The sequence below is a fragment of the Vicugna pacos genome, chromosome 11 (assembly GCF_048564905.1).
Source record: "Vicugna pacos chromosome 11, VicPac4, whole genome shotgun sequence".
Taxonomy (NCBI): Eukaryota; Metazoa; Chordata; class Mammalia; order Artiodactyla; family Camelidae; genus Vicugna; species Vicugna pacos.
In genome coordinates this window covers 70,392,223-70,414,961 of record NC_132997.1, presented here as the reverse complement: position 1 = coordinate 70,414,961, position 22,739 = coordinate 70,392,223, and the positions used below count along the sequence as shown (strand labels likewise).

Sequence of the window (22,739 nt, the reverse complement as noted above, 5' to 3'; positions counted from 1 at the left end):
ACTTGCCCCAGGGATTATGGTAATCTTTAGGCCCCTTTAAGAATCCCAGTTAATTCAGGCGCTACTTGCTTTACGACCTACCTCTCCTCTCACCCCTGCTATACTCAGGCCCTCGGCATTTCTTCCCACAAGACTTAGACCAGGTGAAAAAGAGAGAAGTGGCTTTTCTTTTGTTGGCATGGTTATGGGCCATGCTGTAAAAGTGTATTTGGCATGTCAAGCTTCTCAGGACTCAGGAAAGCCATAGACTGTTTTCTGCTTACTATGTTTAGGTTGACCACCCTCCACAGCTTACAGTGGTCCTTGATGAACATTTAGCGTAGCAGCTGGTTGTCGTGGAAGGACCATGGAGTTTGGAGCCAGAGCAGATTCCAGTACATTTAAACCTCTGTTGCACCTATCACTGGTGACCCCACGGAAGTTACCTAATGCCAGGAGCCTTGGATCCTCGTCTGTAACTCCCTTGTAGGGATGGTCTGAAGATTAAATGGGATTTGAGGATTGAACAGCCAGAGTTGTATGACAGTTGGATAGATGTTTAACTGGCACTTGCTGGTTAACGGTCCTCATCTTGCTGCGAATGCACTTGATAGTGATGTTAATATTATGTAGCTTGTATTTTATCGGGTGCTGTGCTCAAAAGGTACACTGGTTAGTGAAAAGAGCCCTGGGCCAGAGTCAGATGGTCGAGATCTGATCCTGTTCCCAGGGGGCTATGTGACTTTGAACAGGTCACTTAAATTCTGAGTTTCAGTGTGTCATGGGGGCAGTAGTAATAGCTTTGTGTATCCCACAAGATGGTTGAGAAGCCCAGAAGAGATAGCAAAGAAGAAAGCAGTTTATACAATGTGACTCACAGGACGCATGTATCATGGGACTGTTGCTGTGGTCAAGAGAATGCCACCTCCATCCACATGGTGTCAGAAAGGGACCTGTCAGCTCCTTCAGTGCCCCGGGGTAGGGGTCACCTAAATGGGAGAACCTGAGACTGCTGACAGTGGGGGACTCTCGCCCTGTCCCCCAGCTCCATCTTCATGCTCTTTAGTTGCCTTGACCAACGTGGAGACCATTCTGTTTGTAATGGGAGATGGAAACCAGCTTGCATCTTGAGTTGGGCTCCTTTTTCACGGGTGAATATTATACTCCCTTCTTGTTTTCTTCTTGCTTTGAGCATAGCCAACAGTACCTTATTTTGTTGTCACTGGCATTTTGAGTCTCTGTTAACAGCACCCCTGGTTGTAGATGCTTTTTTAGGTTCATTCCGCTTTTATGCTTACGTGTCTCTCTTCTAAAGCTGAAGTTGGAGCTTTCCAGAGAGCTCCCATTAGATAGATGCACAGGAGTATTTCCTTAGGTAATGCCCTTTTTCTTTTTCAGGGGCTCTGTTCTTGGTTGTCTGTGGATAATTTTTATCATTGGGCACACCCTTCCCTGCTGAATAAGTCTTCCAGGTTTTTAGTCTTATAGCTAAGGTTTTGAAACTTTGACAGTCAGGAGCAGATGTCTGCCTGTGCCCGCCGATCCCTTCTCCTTGCTATTGCAAATTCCAAGACGCTGCAGTCTTTTTCTGCTTCATTCTGATGTTAGCCTAGAGTTGCTTTTAGACCAAGGCCTTGACCATTTTGAATAGCTTCAACATTTTTTTTTACCTTTCTGGTCAAAGGACTCTCCTTTGCTGTCTGCATCATTATACATGCAGATTCAGTGGAACCAGCAGATTAAAAAAACAAAAAAAGGAACAACTATAGATAGCATTGGACAGGCCACTTGCTTTCTGTTTGCAGCCCTTTCCCCTTGGTCTGCCTGCTGTGGAGAGTGGGAGAGGGCCCCCTGCAGAGCAGCAATGCCTGGAATCAAGGAAGTTCTAGGACCTTTTGAGGTGTAGTCTCAAGGTTGCACTTTTCCTAGGTAAACTTGGTATACCTGGTTCTTGGTATATTTGATCTGATTGGTATATTTCCTTGACCTCTTTTGAGTCCAACGAACTTTTTTCAAAAAAGACATCTTGTTTGAAAGTTTGTATGTTTAGTATTGCTGCTCTTTAGCTAAGCTCTTAGAAGGAGTGGTTTATGGGGAAAATATAGCCTTTATAGGTTTGATTTCTTCTCACCGTCCTAGAGACTTTTGGCTTGCCTATGCATATAAAATATGTCAATATGCAATAGTTATAGAAACAGTCAATCATGTGGCTTTGGGTTTCATCTCTGCTATCATTTTACTCACCCATAATGTCATCATCTTTAAGGAGGAGGTGGGCTTTTTATTTTTGTTTTGGTAGCAGCTTTATTGAGGTATAATTCACGATCATGCAAAATCACCAATTTAAAGTATCCAGCTCAGTTTTTAGTGTATTTGCATAGTTGTGCAGCCATCACCACAGTCAGTTTTAGAACACAGGAAGAGGTCTTTTGCGGGGTTTTTAAGAATTTTTGCGGGGGTGAGGGGGAGGTAATTAGGTTTATTTCTTTATTTTTAATGGAGGTACGAGGGATTGAACCCAGGACCTCGTACGTGCTAAGCACGTGCGCTACCACTTGAGCTCTACCTTCCTCCCCAGGAAGAGGTATTTTAATGTGCAGCCTTCAAGTCTGCAATAAAAGGATCAATTGTGTCATAACCCCAGTGAGAACAGGGAGTTGAGGGGATACTGTATTTATTCTGCATAATTTTACTCAGCTCATTATAGGGAGGGGATCCTGTTTATTTAACCTGTGCTCTCTGAAGTCACAGGAACAAGGTAGCTCAGACTGCTGGGGCAAACTTCTGACTCCCATTGTAGCTGTTATTAGGCCCCCCCAGGAATAGGTGACTTGTTGGAGTGGGCTGATGACTCTACACCTCAGCAAGCTTTTTGCCATGGTATGTATAGCAGTGGGAGGACCAGCAGAGATAGAAGAGGCTTCTAATGGTAGTTCCTTACAGAGCTGCCGTGATCCTGAGTCTGCCACCTGTGCCCAGAGGCCTGAATGGGAGTCTTTGGCACCTGGGTGGCACTAGGCATTTAGAATAGTTAGGATGGCATATGGGAGAGCAAGGACTAGAAGCACCCACGAAGGCTGACGATGATACTGGAGTGAGTCACTCCCATCTCTCACCTGGACATCTAGAGTAGCTTTCCCGTTGGTCTCCCCCGTTCAATTCTAGCCACTCTCCAATTCCTTCTTTATGTAAAAAACTAGTCTTTTGAAATCATAATTTGAATCTTATCTTCCCTTCCTTTAAACCTTTTGATTATGTTCTACTGCATTTAGGTTCAAGGTCAAGTCCTTAATTAACACTGCCTACGTGACCCTTCACATGCTACAACTACCTCTGCCTGAGTTCTCATTTCCTCCCTGTTGAGCCGGTCACGGCTGGTCTTTCTGTTTCCCAGAGTCATCATGGATATTGTTTCCCCTGCCTGCCTAGAACTCACTCTTCCTTCAGGTCTCAGCTTAATTGTGATATTTTTAGGAATCCTTTCTTCAGCGGAGCTTACATCTCCCCCATGGATCATTGTCGTTGCGCCATCCACTGTTCCTTGGTGACATTCAGTACCTCTACACTGAGGTGATGATTTGTTTAATGTCCATGTATGCTGCAAGACTATACAATAGATGAGGAGAGTGGCTGCGTATCTCTCATGTTAGCCACTGTATACTCAGTAACTGACACACAGTGAACACACATTAATTAATTATATCTGAATGAGTGAGTGAATGAGTAAGTGAGTTGTTGAATGAATGCTGATTGAGAGCTTCCAGAAAGGAAGCCTTAGATACCTTTATATCCAGCTGTCCACCAGAGGGCGCTCTGAACAGCTTTTTTTTTTTAACTTAGGTAAAGCATTCACTTGAGTAATACAAAAATTTAGGTTTCACTGTTTAGCATATCAAAAAGTATTCTTTGACACTTTTATACATTAAGCTAGGCATGCCCTTGTCCACCCCCCTTTATTTGCAACAGAGCAGAATCTAGGAGAGGTTGCAGACCCTCAAGACATCTGTTAGTTAAGGGCAGAGCTGCCTCTGCTCATGGGACTCCCTTCCTGAACCTTGCTGCTCATCTGGGGTCTAATGTTTCTTCAGACCCACTTCTTCTATCAAGTTCTTTTCCCACAGACCTAGGTAGGAGCCCCTGAGTTAGATTATAGATCCCTTAGTTAGTTTTATACACATTTCCATAGTCCACATAGCTTTTCAGGTGAACGTTATATACTGCACAGAGCGGGGCACATATGGAGTTTGTTATTTGCTAGTATGACCGTAGGTCATTTTGAATATTAACAAAATGAATTTGAATTATTTTGTTTTGGGTTTTTTTCTTCCGATTGTTCTGCTTTTGCTTTTCATTTTTATGTTGTCTTCATGTAAACCCCTTTTCAAGCCAGTGTGAGTCAATGCAGCTCCACTGGATTATAACATTTAGTGAAGCGGTTTGACATTTTTGGTGTCATAAATGTTATTTGAATGTTATTATAAATTAAATGCAATTCATGCCTCAGTTTTTACTTCAAAGGAGAAATCATTAACATCTTGAAATAAATCCTTTAAGGCTTACATTTATGCATATTTTATGACTAATGTTCACCGATTATTGGCCAATTAGCTATTTGTCCCTATGATAACAGTATCAAGGCTGTATGATACCCTGCACAGGGTTCTCAGTGTTTCTTCTGCCTTGGTGCACCCTCATGGGTAACAGAGGCTTCCTGGAACACTAATGGGGTGGGTGTTCATGCATCTAAGTGGGGGTAGTGCACCCCCCCACCCACTCCTGTCCTCACCACCACTGTTGTGGAAAAGTGTCCTGGCTTGGGACTTGAAGGAGCTGAGTTTATACCCCTAGCTCTTCTCCCAGTCATGATGTGACGTTGGGCAAGTTACTTAACCTTTTAGAGGCTTGACTTTATTGATTTTATTGTCCTATAGTAGTAAGAACACTAGCCTAACTATCTTAGAGTTTATTCCACAGATAAACTATGGCAGAGGAGGTGCTCTGGACAGATGCTGGACTGTACGGATGTTGACTTGTACTCTTGCTGGACCTGGCCTATTTCAGCTGTGCTGTTGTTGCCTGGCCATGTGTCCAGGGCTAACGGTTGACTCTTTTTCTTTTTTTCCTTTTAAAGTGCCTACTCAGTTCCACTAAGAATCTTTAGTATAAGAATAATCACATAGTTGAAGCTGACACTTAGAAAAAGAAAAAAGAAAAATTAACCTACGTGCCAATCTAACATTGCTGGTTGGATGTTAATCAAGACACATATATAGAGACTCGTAGGTTCCTTTTCTAGATGTAAACACCTGGATGCATTTTCTGTTTAAAGGATTGAAGGTTTTTTTTCTCGTTAGTCTAGAAAGAGGTGTGTTTACCAGTATTTTTTTTTCTGATAAGAAAAAGACTTTGAACCTGAAATTGAGTAAAAAGTTCGGATTCAGTTTTGCTCATATTCCTTTGAACAGTGTTTCTGTGAAAAACTGGAACAGTTTAAAGTATTTAAGTACAACAAGGGCAAAAGAGGGCTCCTGTGCTCATTCTGTCTGTTTTCATGGTATTTTTAGAAGTGATGCCAAATGAACACTTAAGATGTGGAGGCTCTGCTAAATCCAGTTTTCTTTATAACTCAAGTCTAGGTCACTTACATAGGAAAGAGTTTTGTAGAAAAGTGAGATCATTAGAAAATGGTTAATCTTTTTACATGGCCATCTTTCTGCCCTTTTGTCTACTCTCTGTGGTCCTGAGAAAATTTGTAAGTGTGGAATTTAGTTGACTCTCCCTTAATCTAACGAAACATATGATTTAATTGATGTGAACAATTTCTTTATAAAAATCTCAGGGGTCCCCCTCGCAACTATTGTTTAGCACAGCTTGGGCACATTGTCGCCTCAGCGTTTATAAGTCAAATGTTTATAACCTGAAATGCATCATGCAGTAGACGTTGGGAAAAGTTTGCCAACTCAGCCCGTAGCGGTCTCTTCACTAGTAGAAAGGATACTAGACTAGAATGAGCCAGTCTGGGGTTTAGTCTTAACTGTACCTACTTACTGTGTAGCTTGAAGGAAGGACATGTGTGTATGTATGTTAAAGTGCTTTTTTTTTTCTTTTAAAACCCTGATTTTAATGAATAAATTATATTATCTGAAATGGTGATGATACCATTTGTATACTCCACTATTGTATATTTAGGTTATTTTGTGTTAAGGTGCTTTTGAAAACTGTAAAGCCCTCTGTCGATGTAAGAGTGTCGATATACAAAAATTCACATTGATTTACATGAAATCACAAATCATAAATGACTAATATTTGAGCTATTCTGGAAGACGTTTGTTTGACAATCTAATTGGCATTTCATGTGATAAAAAGAGATAAGTATTCCAGGCAAAAGAGGGGTAAAGTTGGTTATTTGAGTTTTTGAAACAAGAGGAGGAGCTCTCAGCAGGCAGGTCTGCCCTGCTCAGGAATCTGTCCCTAAAATTAGTTCCCTTAAATTATCATTTCCTAAATTGTTCTCTGTAAAACATGAATCCCTTGGAGTTTTTTATTTATTGAAGTGTAGTTGACTTACAGTGTTAGTTTCAGGTGTACAGCAAGGTGATTCAGTTATATATATATACATATACGTGTATTTTTTTCTTTTCAGATTCTTTTCCACTATATGTTATTACAAGAAATTGAGTATAGTTTCCTGTGCTATGCAATAAGTCCTTCCTTGGGATTTTACTATTTATTTTACAAAAAACACCCCCAACTTCTTCTGAGTCAAATGAGTTTGGAAATGCTTTCTTAAAACCAGTTAAGTAGACTGGTTTATTCTAGGGCTTCTTGGAATCTTTTATATATTTCTCTTCGTTGTGAACATCCAAGAAGGAGACAATACGCAGTGTTTCACAAGCTTTTTGATCATGGAACTTTTCTGAAATGTACCATGTCTTGGGAATAATGTTCTAGGGAACCCGGTTGGGAAATGAGTGTTTTCAGCTTCTTTTCTTCTTTTATGCTCATATTCAAAATTTTAATAAGCAGTTGATTGTTTTTGCCTTCCTCAGCCCTTTTTCCAAGTGTGTCCCACCCACCGTATAGTTTCTTTTCTTTTAATTATTTTTTATTATTTTGGTGAAAAAATACATGAGATCTACCCTCTTAACATTTTTCAGTGACTAGTACAGTATCATTTCCTCTAAGCACAGTGTTGTATGGCAAGTCTCCAGGACTCTTTCGTCCTGGGTACCGGAACAGCAGGTGGACTCTTTAAACAGCAGCTCCCCACTCCCCCTGCCCCAGACCCCTGGCAGTCACCATTCTGTTTCTGCTTTCTGTGAGTCTGACTACTTTAGATATCTCATATGAATGGAATCAGGCAGTATTTGCCCTTTTGTGACTGGCTTATTTCATTTAGCATAATGTCCTTAAAGTTCATCCATTTGTCACATGTGACAAAATTTCATTCCTTGTTAATGCTGAATAATATACTGTTTTATGTATAGACTACATTTTCTTTGTCCATTCAGCTGTCCCTGGGCCTTTAAGTTGGTTCCACACCTTGGTTATTGTGGGTAATGCTGCAGTGCGCATTGTAGTGCAAATATCTCTTCAAGATCCTGATTTCAGTTCTTTTGAATACCCAGAAGTGGGATTTCTGAACGTACACTTTCTATCCACAAAGGGTTGGGGCAGGGAAACAGCAGCTGCCTATTCATGATGGTGGGGAGGGCTTTGAAAGTGTGATTGATATTCCCTTTAGTATTTACAGTTCTTCATCTTTTGATTACTTGAGATTATCTTTTGTATCTTCCTAACACATCCATCTCTATGTAAAAGGGAAAATAGTTTTGAAATAAATATACTATTGCCAAATAATGTTCCCTTGACGCTGCTTTAGCTTAGTGTAGAGGACCAGAGAGTCTGACTTTCGGTTAGTTAATTTGGGGCTTTCTGATCCTTTTATCTAAGGAGCATTGTAATAGTTAAGCCATAGCACATAATATTTGCTTTGAATAGCAAACTTTAAAAAATAACCCATTTTCTATTTAATGAGATGATATCCATTGCACCTTTCTTCACAAGCACTTGAAGTACTTCACATGTTTAATCTTTTATTCTCTCTTCTTTAGAAACACATGGGGCCCGAATTTTAGCTAAAGATTAGCAGAGGCTTTGTATTTATAGCCTGCATGACGATTAATATGACCCATACTAACAGAAGTGCCGATAGTACTACGCTGTGTCCCTGGCTACAGCTGGAATATATAAGATGACTCAACAGCAGAAGAAGTGAGGGACCTGCTGACCTGTTCCCAGACTACTGCTCCTAGCCTCAGAGTGGGACTCCCACAGCCTAGCCTTTATTTTGCTGCTATTACTGGCCCTTGCCTTGATCTGGCTTGAAGGTTTCCCAGCTGTAGGTGTAGCTATGTTTGATTTGATCCTTTGAGAGGAAGCAATACCCAGAAGTGAGTTCAAAGATCGCCTGAACTAATCCTACATAGGCTTTTTGTGAAGCACTGGGAGTCTCAGAGCCTTTGACTAGAAATAGTTTTTTAAATGGAGTTTGGGTCATCTAAAGAAAGAGAGGAAGATATTCCTTTTCCCCGAACGGCATGGCACCTTTTTGTCTTGTCTCTCCTTCCTGATCCTGACGCCTGGTCTCTGATGTCCTTGCTCTCTTTTTATGTCTTCTCCTGCAGAATTGTGATAATTTTTTAAATGAAAACTCTTAAAAGTGATTAAATGTTCTTTTTTCCAGCTGATATTTGAGTATAGAGGCTGTTTATGAGAATATTAGTGGGAAAAAGACACCACTATTTTTTAGAGTAGTTATCTCAGCAGGACAGTCACATTCTTTGACCCCAGAAGTCAGGGGTATCGGTCAGTTAGCAATTTCTTGGTGAGTGCTTATTCTTACTTGGGAGAACTGGTCCAAACCTCTCACATAGCTGGGGAAACTGAGGCCTACACGGTTATGATGCACTAGTTAATGGATGAAGCCAGGGTACTCCTCATTTCTGCATCCTAGGAGGTGGTGGTGGCAGTTGTGCATTTCACAGATTGCCCATGATTTTCTTACCCTTTGTTCTCCACATGACATACTCCTCTGCTAGGAGCATTGGTATCCTCGCCTCCAGCCCCCTCCCAAGCAGAGTAGAGTGAATGTGTGGATTATGCGGGAGTCTGTCAGCTGGGCCTTCTTTGTTTCATGAAAAAGTTATCTTAAGGTCAAACCGAGCACTCACACATCTCTCCGTGCTGTGTACACCCATGGCACAGGTGTCAACATTAGCACACATAAGTGCGTTCTGAACTGTGGGAAAGGCACGAGGGTGATTTTAAAACCTTTCTTCCCCTACTTAAAAATATGAAAAATGGTAGGTCCCATCCTTTGAAAGGTAAAAAGAAAAGCAAATTCAAACCATTTCTGCTGTGTTTTTCTTAATCTACCCCAGATTTCTTCTAAAATTAATAGCTGCGAATTTGCTATGTCTTGGAAGGTTGTGTGGATAACTTTGTTACTAAGGAAAAGCTATTTTCACATCGCTGCTTTAATTTCCCAGGCATCTGTCATCTGCTTTCTAAACAGCAGGATTCCAGCTCTTAGTTGAAACACTAAAAATTTATATTTAAGCATTCTTAGCATAGCCTGCCAGCGGAGGACTTGCTTTAGCAACTGTAAAGACACTGCTTTTTTCGTGGGAATGGTAATGAGGTTACTGTGGGTTTGGGGCCTGGATTGATGTACTCTGTGACACATGCCAGGAAGCTTTGGGGCACATTGTGTTTAAAGCTTTGAGTACGCCAAATAAAATGGCTTTTCCAGGAAGCATGTTGCTCCAGATGAAAAGAAATGGCCTACCTGACTTCTGGGCAAGCCTTTCCAGACAATTATCCTTATTAAATTATACCTCTTCACTTGGCCTCTTCTCCAGTTTGTCCACTCTGACTCCATTATCTGAAATCGAGGCTGGTACTCATCTTCCCAGCCACGTGTAAACATGCCTTCCCTGCCTTGGGGTGGCTGGGTACCTGACAGATCTAATTTGTTTTTTCTTGTCACCAAAAGACAGACTACAGCAGCGACCAGCCTTTAGCTGTTTGTTATATGACCTTTAGTGCATCACTCAGACTGAGCCTGACCTTGGCTAATGCCTCCTTCCTCATTACTACAACCTTTCAGGTCCAAGGAGAGAGAATTCTGGACCTGTGAATAGTTTATGGTCTCTTTGGTATCACCTCTCTGCCACCAAGAGCTGTTTGTCATTGCTTTATTTACTTTGGGAGGTCATTTTGTTGGCTGATATCAGAATGACTGCCGACCAAAGCATTTTCCCTAACTTGTTAGAGACAAAACAATGTCAGTATTGAGATAAGTTTATTAATATATGGGTTTTTTCCTTTGTCTGTATCATTCTACATGTATTATTCCTTTTATCCATCTTCTTATAGCCACTTACCCAGCATTCCACAGGCTTCCTAACCCTTAATAGTCACCTCTCATCAATAAGTTACACATACTCTTCAGCATCCTTGGGCATGGTCATCTCCCAGTGTACCATATGAATTCAAGTGTTTCTTGTAGGAAGTTTTCATCTCCTGTGCCTGAAAATCTCTTTGAAGCAGAGGGTCAGCTTGGTGATCTGATTGGCTCCTCATAGGGCCCCAGAATTTGGACTTTAATGGTAGTTGTAGATCAGTAATGTGATCCCAGTAGGTTGATGTCTCCAAAGTGCCATAGGTTAATGATATTTCAGGTGATTTCGGTGGTTAACAGAGAAACCTGTTTTTATTTTAGTAGGTATATATCTCTGTGTTGGGAAAAACAGAATTAATCTGAATAGTCAAGTAAAACAGCAAGTAATAGTAAATACAGATGGCATGAGGATATGGCAAAAACTATAAATGGTTGGAATGCCTTTAAGAAATTCTCAGATAAATTATTTTAGGAGAGAACTGTCTTGTTCTCCATTGTGTTTCAGTTTTTAATATGGTAGCTTGTAAGGAATAGACATTCCATAAATAGTCATCAAATGAATGAATCCATTTGAGCTGGAATAATCACTCTTCTTGGGCGTCAGACCACCTGACTACCAGTGTCCTTCATGCAGCTACTTCTCTTTGTTGATATAAATTGCCAGAGGTACTGCTTGACTGTTGCCCTTTGAGAGGTTGTGGGAGCCACCTTGCACATATGTGTTTGTGGATCATTTTGAGTCTTGGTGTATGTCTTGTCTACTCTCTGGATCAGCCCTTGCACACAGGTGCTGGAAGTGGCTTTACAGTAATAGCACCACTCGCCCTGGAAGGCAGCCCTCTGGAAATTGTCAGGAAAGGCCTCTAACAGCACAAGGGACTCCAGAAGTCACATCCTTTAGTTTTTTTTTGGCTTCATTCAGAGTCTTGTTTAATACATTAGTCTTAGCAAAAGTGATTGTCTAGCCTTTCAAGCCAATTAAAAATGATTGGAAGTTGCAAAATTATAAAGGGTCCTTGAAAGGTGTTAACAGAAGTGGTAGCAGGCAGACAGATTTTGAAGGAGGTGACAGAAAAAGTAAAACCTGTCCACCTCATTGTATCCCCTGAGTTACTACAAAGGACCCCTTGCTTAAGAGGGGGAAGAATAAATAGTATATTTTAGGAAGATTTCTATCAAGAAATGTCAAAATTTGGTGGTTTAGCACCAAAAAAGGAAAAAATGCTCCACGAAAAAATAACTTATGAGGAATCCATGATTCCCTAATTAATTAATCCCATGATTAAAATAAGGCATCAGTAGATGCCTGGGCCCAGTGCCCCTGGCCTGGTAGGGTTTCATGACAGAGCTGCTGAAGTACTGTGTTGACCAGATCCCTCAAAACCCCTCAGCTGGTGAGGAACGTTGGTGCCAAGTTCAGCTGGAAGCCTGAATACACAGAAGGTGCAGGTTATTCACATTGCATTTTCAGATACCAGCATGCATGTGTTACTTGACCTTACATTTGTTTGTTCAGCGTTTTACAGTTTGCATTAGGTGTTTGTAGCCATCATTCCACCAGAGCTTAATATCCCCATGTTGTGGAAATCCTTTCAATCCAGCACTAATTCAGTCTTTTTCATGACTGCATGATATTCCATAGGGTATTCAGGACAAGGAAGATCTTCTTAATAAGGATTAGAAACCTAGAAGCTTCAGAAAGAAATAAATATATTAGACTATGTAAAAATAAAATATATTTAAATGGCAATGATTCCATGAGGAAAGTCAAAGGCAAATGATGGATTTGGGAAAAAATTGCAGATTATCATTTATTCCATACAAAGAACTGTTAAAAATTGTCAAGAAAAAGACATAACAGAATAGGAAAATGTGTGGAAGATAATTCACATAAGAATGCACAGGGATAAACAAACAAGGTCCTACTGTGTAGCATGAGGAACTATAGTCAATATCTTGTAATAACCAATAATGAAAAAGAATATATATATATATGTGTGTAACTGAATCACTATGCTGTACACCAGAAACTAACACTACATTGTAAACCAACTATACTTCAATTAAAAAAAAAATCACAGGAAGGGACAGACTGGGATTTCAAAATGTAGAATAGATAAACAAGATTATACTGTATAGCACAGGGAAATATATACAAGATCTTGTGATAGCTCACAGCGAAAAAGAATGTGACAATGAATGTATGTATGTTTGTGTATAACTGAAAAATTGTGGTCTACACTGGAATTTGATACAACATTGTAAAATGACTATAACTCAATAAAAAATGTTTAAAAAAATCACAGGCAATCCACATAAAAAGATGTTCGGTTTAGTCATAGTAAGGAAAAAGAAAATTAATGTCACTTCATTCTCATTAGACTGGCAAACATTTAAAAGAGATGATAACTACTTCTTATCATTTGCTGATAGAAATGTAAATTGCTGCAACACTTTAAAAAAAGAGCAAACTTGCAAATTCTTAAAATTAAAAATACCTATACTCTTGGACCCAATAATCCCACTGTTGGTTGTTGTTAATGCTTGAAAACAAAATCACCAGATGTGAGGACACATGAGAAGTGTATTTAGTGGAGAATTGCCAATAGTGCCAAAAAACTGGAAACTAAGTAAATGTACACCTATGGGTGTTGTTACCTAACGGAACTTGCGTCCACTTGCCCACCAGGAAGCAGAGCCATTTTCACTGACTCTGGGTTGTGGTGAAGGACAGTATAGCACTGATTACAGCACCAAGTGAGAACAGGCAGCTCCTGCTCAAAAGACCCGAACTCCCTGGTGCTTTTCAGGGAAGGGCTTCCAAGGCAACACTTGGGATGAGGGTCATGACTTTCTTCTGGATGGTTGGTGGTGATGTAGCAGGGTGGTGGTTCAGGAATCTTAATCATCAACTGTCTGGTTCCAACCAGTCTGGGGTCTAGGTGCTTGTGGTCAACAAGCAGTCACCATCCTTGGAGTTGGGGAAGGTGCGTGGGGGTTGGGTCTTAGTTCCTATAGAGCAACTCAAAGATAAGTGTCAGAGTGTTATACATGTCCCTCACAGAGAAACTAGGGCTCTGTTTGATCTGTTGTTTCTTGACTGCTTTCCCTTTGTTTCTGCATTCCCTCACTTCCCTAATTAGTAACTGCTCAAATCTGCCCTTTGGAACTCAGGGAAGATCTAGGAGCCTACGCCTTTTTCTACAAACGAGGAACCAGGGACACGGAGGAGTTTTTGTATCCCAGAGAGCCCCCACAGAGTCCTGTTCGGTGTCAGTGACACTCCCCTTTTTTGATACTCCTCAATTCTAAGAGGAACTGGGGGCAGGGTAAGAAAGAATAAAGTTTTGCACAGAGAGGATAATAAACTATAAACTCAGCATGGGGACTTGGTTTCAAAGCAAGTCATTTTACTGGCGTACACCTACCTGGTGGTATGTTTTTTCTGATCAGCCCAGGCTGGTCCTGGGGGAGTTTGGGTATGCAGTTTTAGAATTCATGTCAACTTACTTCTTTTCCTTATTATTATTTTTTTCTTCTTTTGGAACTTTTGTTATTTAAAATGATAGGTTCTCCTGGATCTATTCTAAAATGTCTTATTTTTCCTCTCTTTTTAAAATTATTTGTTGCCAGAGCTTTGATGTATTTCTACCACTTGATCTTCTAGGCCACTAAACTGAATCTCAGTGGTGATTATCCTTCTTCAGTTTATCTGATAATTAGTCAAAAAGTCACAGTTTAGATTTTTTAAACTCCGTATAAATAAAAAAGTATAGAGAATAGTGTAATGAATCCAATCATCCAATTACAATTATCAGCGTACAGTGTTCTTATCATCCAGTTTCACTATTATCAACTCGTGACTAATCTTGTTTCATCTACACCTCTACGCACTTTCCAACCTTCACCCCAGATTATTTTGAAGCAGATCCCAGACACGATATAATTTCATCCTGAAATAATTCAGTATGTATCTCTAAAAAGAGTTCTTTAAAAAACAAAACTGGGAGTAAGAGATTTCCTTTACGAGTGATGAAAATGTTTTGAAACTAGATAGAGGTGGTGGTGGCACAACACTGTGAGTGTATTAAATGTTGTGCAAATCCCTGGATTGTTCACTTTAAAATGGTCAATTCTTTATGACTTAACCTCAATTATAAAAATTAATTTAAGGTCATTAAAAAAAAAAACCTAAGGGGAAAAAACTGCCACATAACCACAGTACTGCTCTCACACCTAAACAAAAGTAACCTTTTAAAGAAATTTATTACAAGAAAGTGCCCTTTGTGCTAGGCTCAGTCTCCTGAAGTACTCTTTTCCTATGTGTATGTATTACAAATGGCTATTGTCTTTCTCCTCCAGCAGCTTGCTTTTGCTAAGTGTGAATTCTCTTTGTTCAGACTAGTCCCCTCTGACTGCTGGATCCCCTTTGCTAGGCTTTTTGGGGCTGGAGTAGCCTGAGTATAGGTGGCTACCCCTTGTAGAAGCAAAGCAATCCTCAGCTTCTGGACTGGCTCTTCCCAGTCCCTTGCATGCCTGTCTCTCCCAGTAGTCCTCCCGCCTCGGGGCGGGGGGGATTCAGTCCACCACTTTGCTCCTTCTTGGCCTACAAATACAAGGAGATCGGGCCAGGTTATACATACTCTCTACAGCTCCGTTCCCCCAGAAGCCCACAATCTCTGCACACCACATTCTTCCCCGGAGCTGCCACTATCCTGTCTTCCTCCAGGACTCTGTTCTCAAGTTGCTTGAAGATAAGGAGAGATGCTGACCAAGGCAGGACTGTAGATAGGAAGTGCCAGAGGAGCAGCAATGTGGAGTGTGGAGTATTATTTTTTTTAACATTTTTTATAATCATTTTACAATGTTGTGTCAAATTCCAGTGGAGTATTACTAAGTTCAAAGAAGGAAGAGATAGATGCGCATGGGACTCACATAGTTGAAGGAGGCCTCTAATGGATTTTCAGCATGGTTGCCAAGACCATTCAGTGGGTAAAGAACTGAACCATTCAACAAATGGTCCTGGGGCAACTGGATATCCACATGCTAAAGGATGAAGTTGGACCCCTACCTCACACTATATACAAAATTAACTCAAAATCAATTAACCTAAATGTAGAAGCTAAAACCATAAAATTCTTGGAAGAAAACAGAGGGGTAAATCTTCATGATCTTGGATTTGGCAGTGGATTCTTAGCTAAGATATCAAAAGGAAGGGAACAAAAGATAAAAATAGATAAATTGGACTTCCTCAAAAGCAAAAACTTCTGTGCATCAAAGGACATTTTCAAGTAAATGAAACATAGCCTACAAAATAGGAGAAAATATTTGCAAATCATGTCTGATAAAAGTCTAGTATCTAGCATATATAAAGAACTCTTACAACTCAATAACAAAAAGACAATCCAATTTAAGAAGTGGGCAAAGGACTTGAATAGCTTGTTCTCCAAAGAAAATATACAAATGCCAACAAGCATGTGAAAAAGGTGCACAGTGCCATTAGTCAGTAGGGAAATGCAAATCAAAACCACAATGAGATAGCTCTTCACACCTACTAGGATGACTATAGTCACAAAAATGGAAAAGCAAGTGTTGGTGCATATGTAGAGAAATTGAAACCCTGATACACTGCTGATAGGAATGTAAAATAGTCCGGCCTCTGTGGGAGACAATTTGGCAGTTCCTCAAAAAGTTAACCATAGAATTGCCACAGGCCCCAGCAGTTCTATGCCTATGTATGTGCTGAAAAGAAAACAAATTTTGAGACAAACATATGTACACACACGTTCGTACCAGCACCATTCACGATAGCCAGTAGGTAGAATCAGCCCAAATGTCCATCAGTGAATGAAAGCATAAACAAAATGACATATTTACATACATATATGTACATGAATAGTGGGGTATTATCCAGTCATAAAAAGGAATGAAATATTGCTACATGCTACAACATGGATGAACCTCAAAACATCATAAGTGAAAGAGGCCGGACACAAAAGGTCATAATTATGTGATTGCATTTCTATAAAATATTCAGAATAGGTAAATCCATAGAGATGGAAAGCAGATTGGTTCTTGTCAGGGGCCAGGGAGGGAGAGAAGTGGGGAGTCATTGCTTAGCGGATACAGGGTTTCCTTTTGGGGTGATGAAAACATTTTAGAACTAGATAGAGGTGGTGGTTGTGCAACATTGTGAATGTATTAAATGCCACAGAATTGTTCACTTTAAGATTGTTAGTTTTATGTTAAGACAGAAAAAGAAAAGAAAAATTGTGGGTGGGCTGAGCATTTAAGGTGGGAAGAAAGTGCAGGTAAAAATAGAGACCAAGTCGAGTTTGAGATGGGGGACTAGTCGGGAGAGAGACTGGGGCAAATCATGAAGGCTCTGGCTTGTATTTGAGTCCTAGCGGATGGGGGTACCCTATTCTACTCAGGCAGCTCGGCTTAATCCTGCAGGCAGTGCAGAGCCTGAATGGCTTTTGACCAGGAGAGGAACACTGAGAAGGTAAGTGACTGAAACATCAACACAGACGTAGGAGAACGGAACCAGGGGAGGCTTGGAGCTTGGTGGTTAGTGCAGAGGCCGGTGATACTGCACACGTGCAGGTTCAAGTCGTGATGGCCTGGTCTCGAGAGGAAGCAGGAGGAATAATGACTACGCTTAGTTTGTGCTTGTGATGTGCCAGGCACTGTTCTGTGTGCTTTCTATGGTTTAATTCATTTGCTCTTCATAGGAACCCCAAAAAGTATGAACCCTTCCCCCGCCCACTGCCCAGTGTACAGATGAGGAAACAGAGGCTTAGAGTGCCTGAGAAACTTGCCGAAGGTTGCACAGCTACTAACGTGGCCTAGATTTGAACTGAGGCCAATGACCCCAGTGCCACTGCACTTTTGGTTACAATGCAGAGATGAATGTGAGGGATTTTGTTGAATTCCACTCACTCACCTGTCAGGCTGAGGAGGAGGAAATTGGAGGAGGGGGACTAGAGCCAGAGAAAAGATGTTTTCCCCCTGGGTAACCGAAGGCTGGGACAGGTCATCTCGGGTCTTCCCAGCAGAAGTGTCTGGCTGGCCGCAGCTCTGTGGACTGGAGCTCAAGGCTGGAGATGCATCTCCAGAGGTGGCCAGTGAAGGGGCCTGGAGACAGGAAGGACCAGGAGCTTGAGCATCCAGGCCTAGGAAGTCCCCGCCTCCCTGCTCACCTCATGCTGCCCCCCCCACCCCTCCAGGACCCTGCCTGGTGCCCGGCTGGAACCTCCTGGCTGTGTCCAGAGGCAGCCTGAACTGTCAGGCAGTTGGCTCATGTCAAAAACCATGGGTCCTCGTCTCCACTGCCCCAGCAGCCGCAGTGGCTGCTCTTCCCCAGAATGGCTCCAGAGGTTGGCATGGGAAGGAGCCCAGTCACAGACTTGCCGCCTTCCTGCTAACTTCTGGACTCGCGAGATGAAAACCTGAATGATGTTCCTTTGCTGAGGTTCTAGGGAGAGGACTTGAGGGGAGACTGTGGTAACTTGTGTTCTCCCTTGCTTTTGATTTTCATATAATAGAGCGTTGTTTCATTTAGAATAAGATGCCTCTGAAGGGCTGTGATGAAAAGTTCTCTTCTATTAAACCTTCCACTCTTGGGGGGAGGTTAAGGCGATAAAATCCAAAAAAATTTTTAAAGCCTCAATTGTTATAGTAGCTTCTTAACATCTCCCTGGGCCCCCTGTTCCCTCCAGTCCATTGTGTACAGTCCTGGGAGGTTAGTCTTTTGAAAGCCTTGTCCTTAAAACGTTCTAGCCCAGAGCCTCACGGTAGGATTGCCCTTCCGCCAGCCTCAGTGTGACTTCCCCTCCAGCCTAGCTCCTGCCAAACCATTCCCCAAGTATGCGCCCTGCCTCTACCTGCTTCTGGCCTTTGTCCTCACTGGTTCCTCCCCCTGAAACGCTGTTCCTTGTCCTGCATTTCCGAGTGCTGCCCAGCCTTTCAGATTCAGCCCATGTACTTTTATATGTGCTTCCTCTATGAATCCTGCGCAGCACTCTTTGAGGTAGACCCAGTCATACTCATCTTACAGGTAAACAAATGTGTGTGTCCGTGCACAGCGTCACACCCGTCTTACAGATCTACAGACAGAGCAAACAGAAACAGAGGTTATGGATTTACCTACCATCACACAACTAGGAAGTCAGGGAGCGGATCCCAAAGCCCAGCTGAGAGCTGCTGTTTGATACCAGCTGAGTTCAGAGCCAAGTCAAATGGAGACATATTAAGCTATGTTATAAACTCTCAAAAGGAAGAAGCGTGGGGAAGCTTTGCTAAATTCTTCCCCCTTGTCTTTCCTCTCTGGGTCCAGGTGGAAGTGAAGCCCTACGTGCTGGATGATCAGATGTGTGATGAGTGCCAGGGCACACGCTGCGCTGGGAAGTTTGCCCCGTTCTTCTGTGCCAACGTCACCTGTCTGCAGTACTACTGCGAATACTGCTGGGCGAGCATTCACTCCCGCGCCGGGCGGGAGTTCCACAAACCGCTGGTGAAGGAGGGAGGCGACCGCCCTCGGCACGTCCCGTTCCGCTGGAGCTGAGCCCAGGGCAGACCCAGCCACAAGTACTGGCATAGATAACAAGGAGGGAAAAGAGAGGGCACTGCCTCAGGGCTTACAGTGTTCTGGAAATCTGTGCATTCGTTCTCGATTTTTAAAGAAGAAATGGGTCTTTTTATTATTATTAATTATTATTTACAGTCATATTACTGAACTCAGTGTCCAGTATAATGCAGAATTGCAGAGTGTGTAACGGTACTGATTTGCACTTTGATTCACACCTTTGTCTGCTTGGTACCTTAATTTCTTACACCTGATTTGTCACTCGTAGACTGCCATTCTCATCAGCGGCCATCAGGTTGATGTCTGTGATTTTTTTTGTTGTTGTTGTTGTGTTGTTGTTGTTGTTGTTCTGATTGTTTTTGAACTGGAGCATGCACTTATTTTCAGAAACTTAGAGAATCGCCCCTAGGAGAAGACTTACCAAAGGTAATACTCGTGAGTAGGTGGCAGATGTAGCAAAAACTTCACAACAGTTCAGCAGTCATTAGTTGGGGTCATTTAGAGTAAGAGTAACCCTTAATGAAAATAAGCCTTTAGTTGCTCTCTATTTTGACATGTAAGGATACCTCATAAGCTGAATCTTTATTTTTTCCTTCATGTTTGATTTTTGTTTTGCCGAGGATTTTGGTTAGATCTTTTAGTGTTACGTAAATTTATGCTGCAATAGCTTTTGCTGCTATTAAAATGGTATTATTAATACCATAATACTCTATTCAGGCTAAGGTATCAATTACAAAAAACCCAACAACACACTTTTGTGATTTAGGGATAGAATCAGCTGCCGAGAGGAGATCAGAGTAGACCTGAGAAAGCTTCGACGGAAGGTCACTATTTCTGACTGCATGTTTACTTAATCAGGTTGCTGCATGCAATAAATTTTATATCCGATGTCTAGTATAAAACCTTCCCACACTGCACAAATTAAGGATCTATATAAGCTATAAAATACTGATTTTTTTAAAAAAGATTTTTTTCATTCAAAGAATTGGTAATTCTTGGATTGGAGGAAGGCATGCCTCAATAAATGGAATGCTTCTGAAATTGGGAAGAGCCCATAACAGAATGACCTATATTACAACCAATATAAAACCTAGGTGTAGGATATTCTTAAAGCAAATTTGTGGATGGTAGATGAAGTACTTTGCGGTGCTCTGTTATATATTGTGCAATTTATTTTATATAGTAAAGTGATTATGTCTAACTGTGATCAAACTTAACTGTTTAAAGCCTCTGTGTCAGACATTAACGAACTTGACAGTTCATAACTGGTATATTATTAACTAACACATGAGCTCTTAGTTACAATCTCCTAGTGCTTGCACCATTTTACATAGCTTCAGACCTTGTCCAGAAAACCAAAGAGCTCATCTTAGCTTACAAACACTAGGAATATATACAGTATATAGAGATAAGTTGTCAGATTGACAAACTAGGCACATTTTAAGAAAGTTGCGTGACGGTGATGCTAAAGAAATGTCTGTACAAAATAAGACGGCCTGGGCAGGGTTGGTTGTCTGGGTGAGAAATTAACTACTTTTCCCTGGATTTTATCCTGTAAAGCTTGAATAGAATTAAGACCTGCTAGTACTACCATGGACATTTTTTTAGCACTCACTCCTGAGCTGCAGATAGGTGATATATAAACACACACAATGGTTATGAGACTATGTAAATCTTTTTTTAAATCTTCTTCCTATGTTTTGGGATTCTGGGGACAATCTGACTGGATATGACACTGCAGAACAGATTTAAGTCGCTGTGTTTTATGTGCTGTGATGTCCTTGTATTGTCTTAAGTTAGTATCGCTTGGTTTGGTTTGGTTTGGTTCTGTTTCTCCAGTGTTCAGTTGCAATTACCAGCTCTCAAACTATAGTTTGTTTTCAAAAAGGAAAAAAACAAAGTAGTTTTTTACTGGATTAAAAATGCTTATTAGAATTCTCCCCCTTTGAGGTTACCTCTGGGCTTTTTGGTAATAATTGCTTTTTTCCAGCCCAGCTGTGGTTTTCTGTTTGTTTGTTTTTTTTTTCTATGTTTGTGGTTTTTTCATCTGTACAAGGAATTTTGTTATGCACTACTACTTTTTGTATTCTAGACAGTTTTCAGAAGTTGGCTGAAGATTTTTTTGTTTGTTTTTAAGGAAAAAGGCATGCTTTCTGACTGACATGATCTTTTGCAATACCTCAATTTTGAAATATAGGAAAGAAAATGATATTTTCTAAGTAAGTTTATTCAGAAAATATATATTAATTTAATTCTGCAAGAAAAATGATTTAACAGATGGGTAACTTTATTTTTTTCATGCTTATTTGTGTTTTTTGAAAATGAAGAAGTTAGAGCTTTATAACTATAATATTAAAGATCATATCTAACCTACAGAAATCTACCTAATTATGTGAAAGAAGCAAAACTTTTTGAAGAAGCACCCCTCTTTCATGTACTAAAATAACACTGAGATTTAAAAAAAAAAAGCTGGAAGATTGTACAGCATAAAGCTGAAGTGAAGGCAAAAAAAAACATTGTCATGAAGAACAGGTTACAAAAAACAAACTCCATTTGGTGCTGAAAGTTGTGAATAGGTGATGGAAACTACTTTCCCTTAATTTGTATATTTATAATCAAGCGTTGATTGTGCACGACTGACCAGGATTGTGAAAGAGTTCTTCTGTTTGTATTTTTTTAAAGAGAACTTTTTTAGTTTATTAAATTATAACATGTTCCCTTTTGTTTTGTAAATAAATGTGCCCCCAAGTTGTTAATGTTATATTAAAAGAGAGGGTCCTTCAAAAAAATTATTTTTTAAAACACAGAGGTGTTCTGACCTGCAACTTGATGGGAAGCCCCTGGGTATCACAGGTCCTGTTGTGGCCTTTCCTTGATGTGACACTTGAACTAGTCGATTTTTTGAAGGCTATAACCTAACCTCGACTATTTGTTGTTATGTGCAATACTGTTTGTACTGTTTGTATAAAAAATAGAAAAAAAAAAGAAAAGAAAAAAGGCATAAATCTTTATTGCAGATTTATTTTCATTGCAAACTTTAGACATTGTGATTCACTGAAATCATTTTTCTACTGTCAAATATGTACCTTTTCTTCATGCTGGTATTTTTTCAATAGTAATGTAGCCTTTGTACTGAGACAAATTTTCATTGTTATTTTTAGAAAGATTTTTTGCTAAGAAAAAAATTAAACATATTTACATATTTTTCATTTTATTTCGTATTTTCTTTAAGGAGTGCTTTCTCAATCATTAATAGAGCTGTTTCTGGGAGGGACTTTCATATCTGGTCAATGTCATAATATTATTTTGTATTTTTACTTGGAATAAATTAATTTTATGATGCTAATTCTTTAAAAGTTTATTTTTTTCATTTTCAGTTATTTTTGAAGCTAAAACCTTTGTAATATTGTTACTAAAGTGTCTAGTTTTTTGAAATGCAAAGCTTTATGTATTAACTTGCTGATGTGGTTTACAATAGTGTGACAACGATGAAAATGGTTGGTTATGTAAAGTGATTGGAAAATGTAACGGATAATTGGGTAATAAAATGACAGAATGAGCAGAACATGTGAGATTCTGACAAGCCTTTTCCTTTATTGCAGTGGCTTAGTGTAAGACTAGGGATGTCACAGTACAGCTCTCTAGGGATGTCACAGTGGATTTATACAACACCAGTGCAGCCAGATCTGTGGCTCTGACGATGAAGTC

At 40.4% G+C, this 22,739-nt stretch overlaps 1 protein-coding gene across 7 annotated transcripts in view; it reads left to right on the top strand.

Annotated features, from left to right (window-relative positions):
• Window positions 1-19,172, top strand: part of CPEB3 (cytoplasmic polyadenylation element binding protein 3) — a 159,738-nt gene extending 140,566 nt beyond the window's left edge. For all 7 annotated transcript variants that reach the window (XM_072971604.1, XM_072971605.1, XM_072971603.1 and 4 more), the window contains one exon: window positions 18,783-19,172. In XM_072971604.1, the coding sequence (XP_072827705.1) occupies window positions 18,783-19,010 (228 nt within the window). In that variant the 3' untranslated portion in view covers window positions 19,011-19,172. The remainder of the gene's footprint in view (window positions 1-18,782) is intronic.
• The last annotated feature ends 3,567 nt before the right edge of the window (window positions 19,173-22,739 follow it).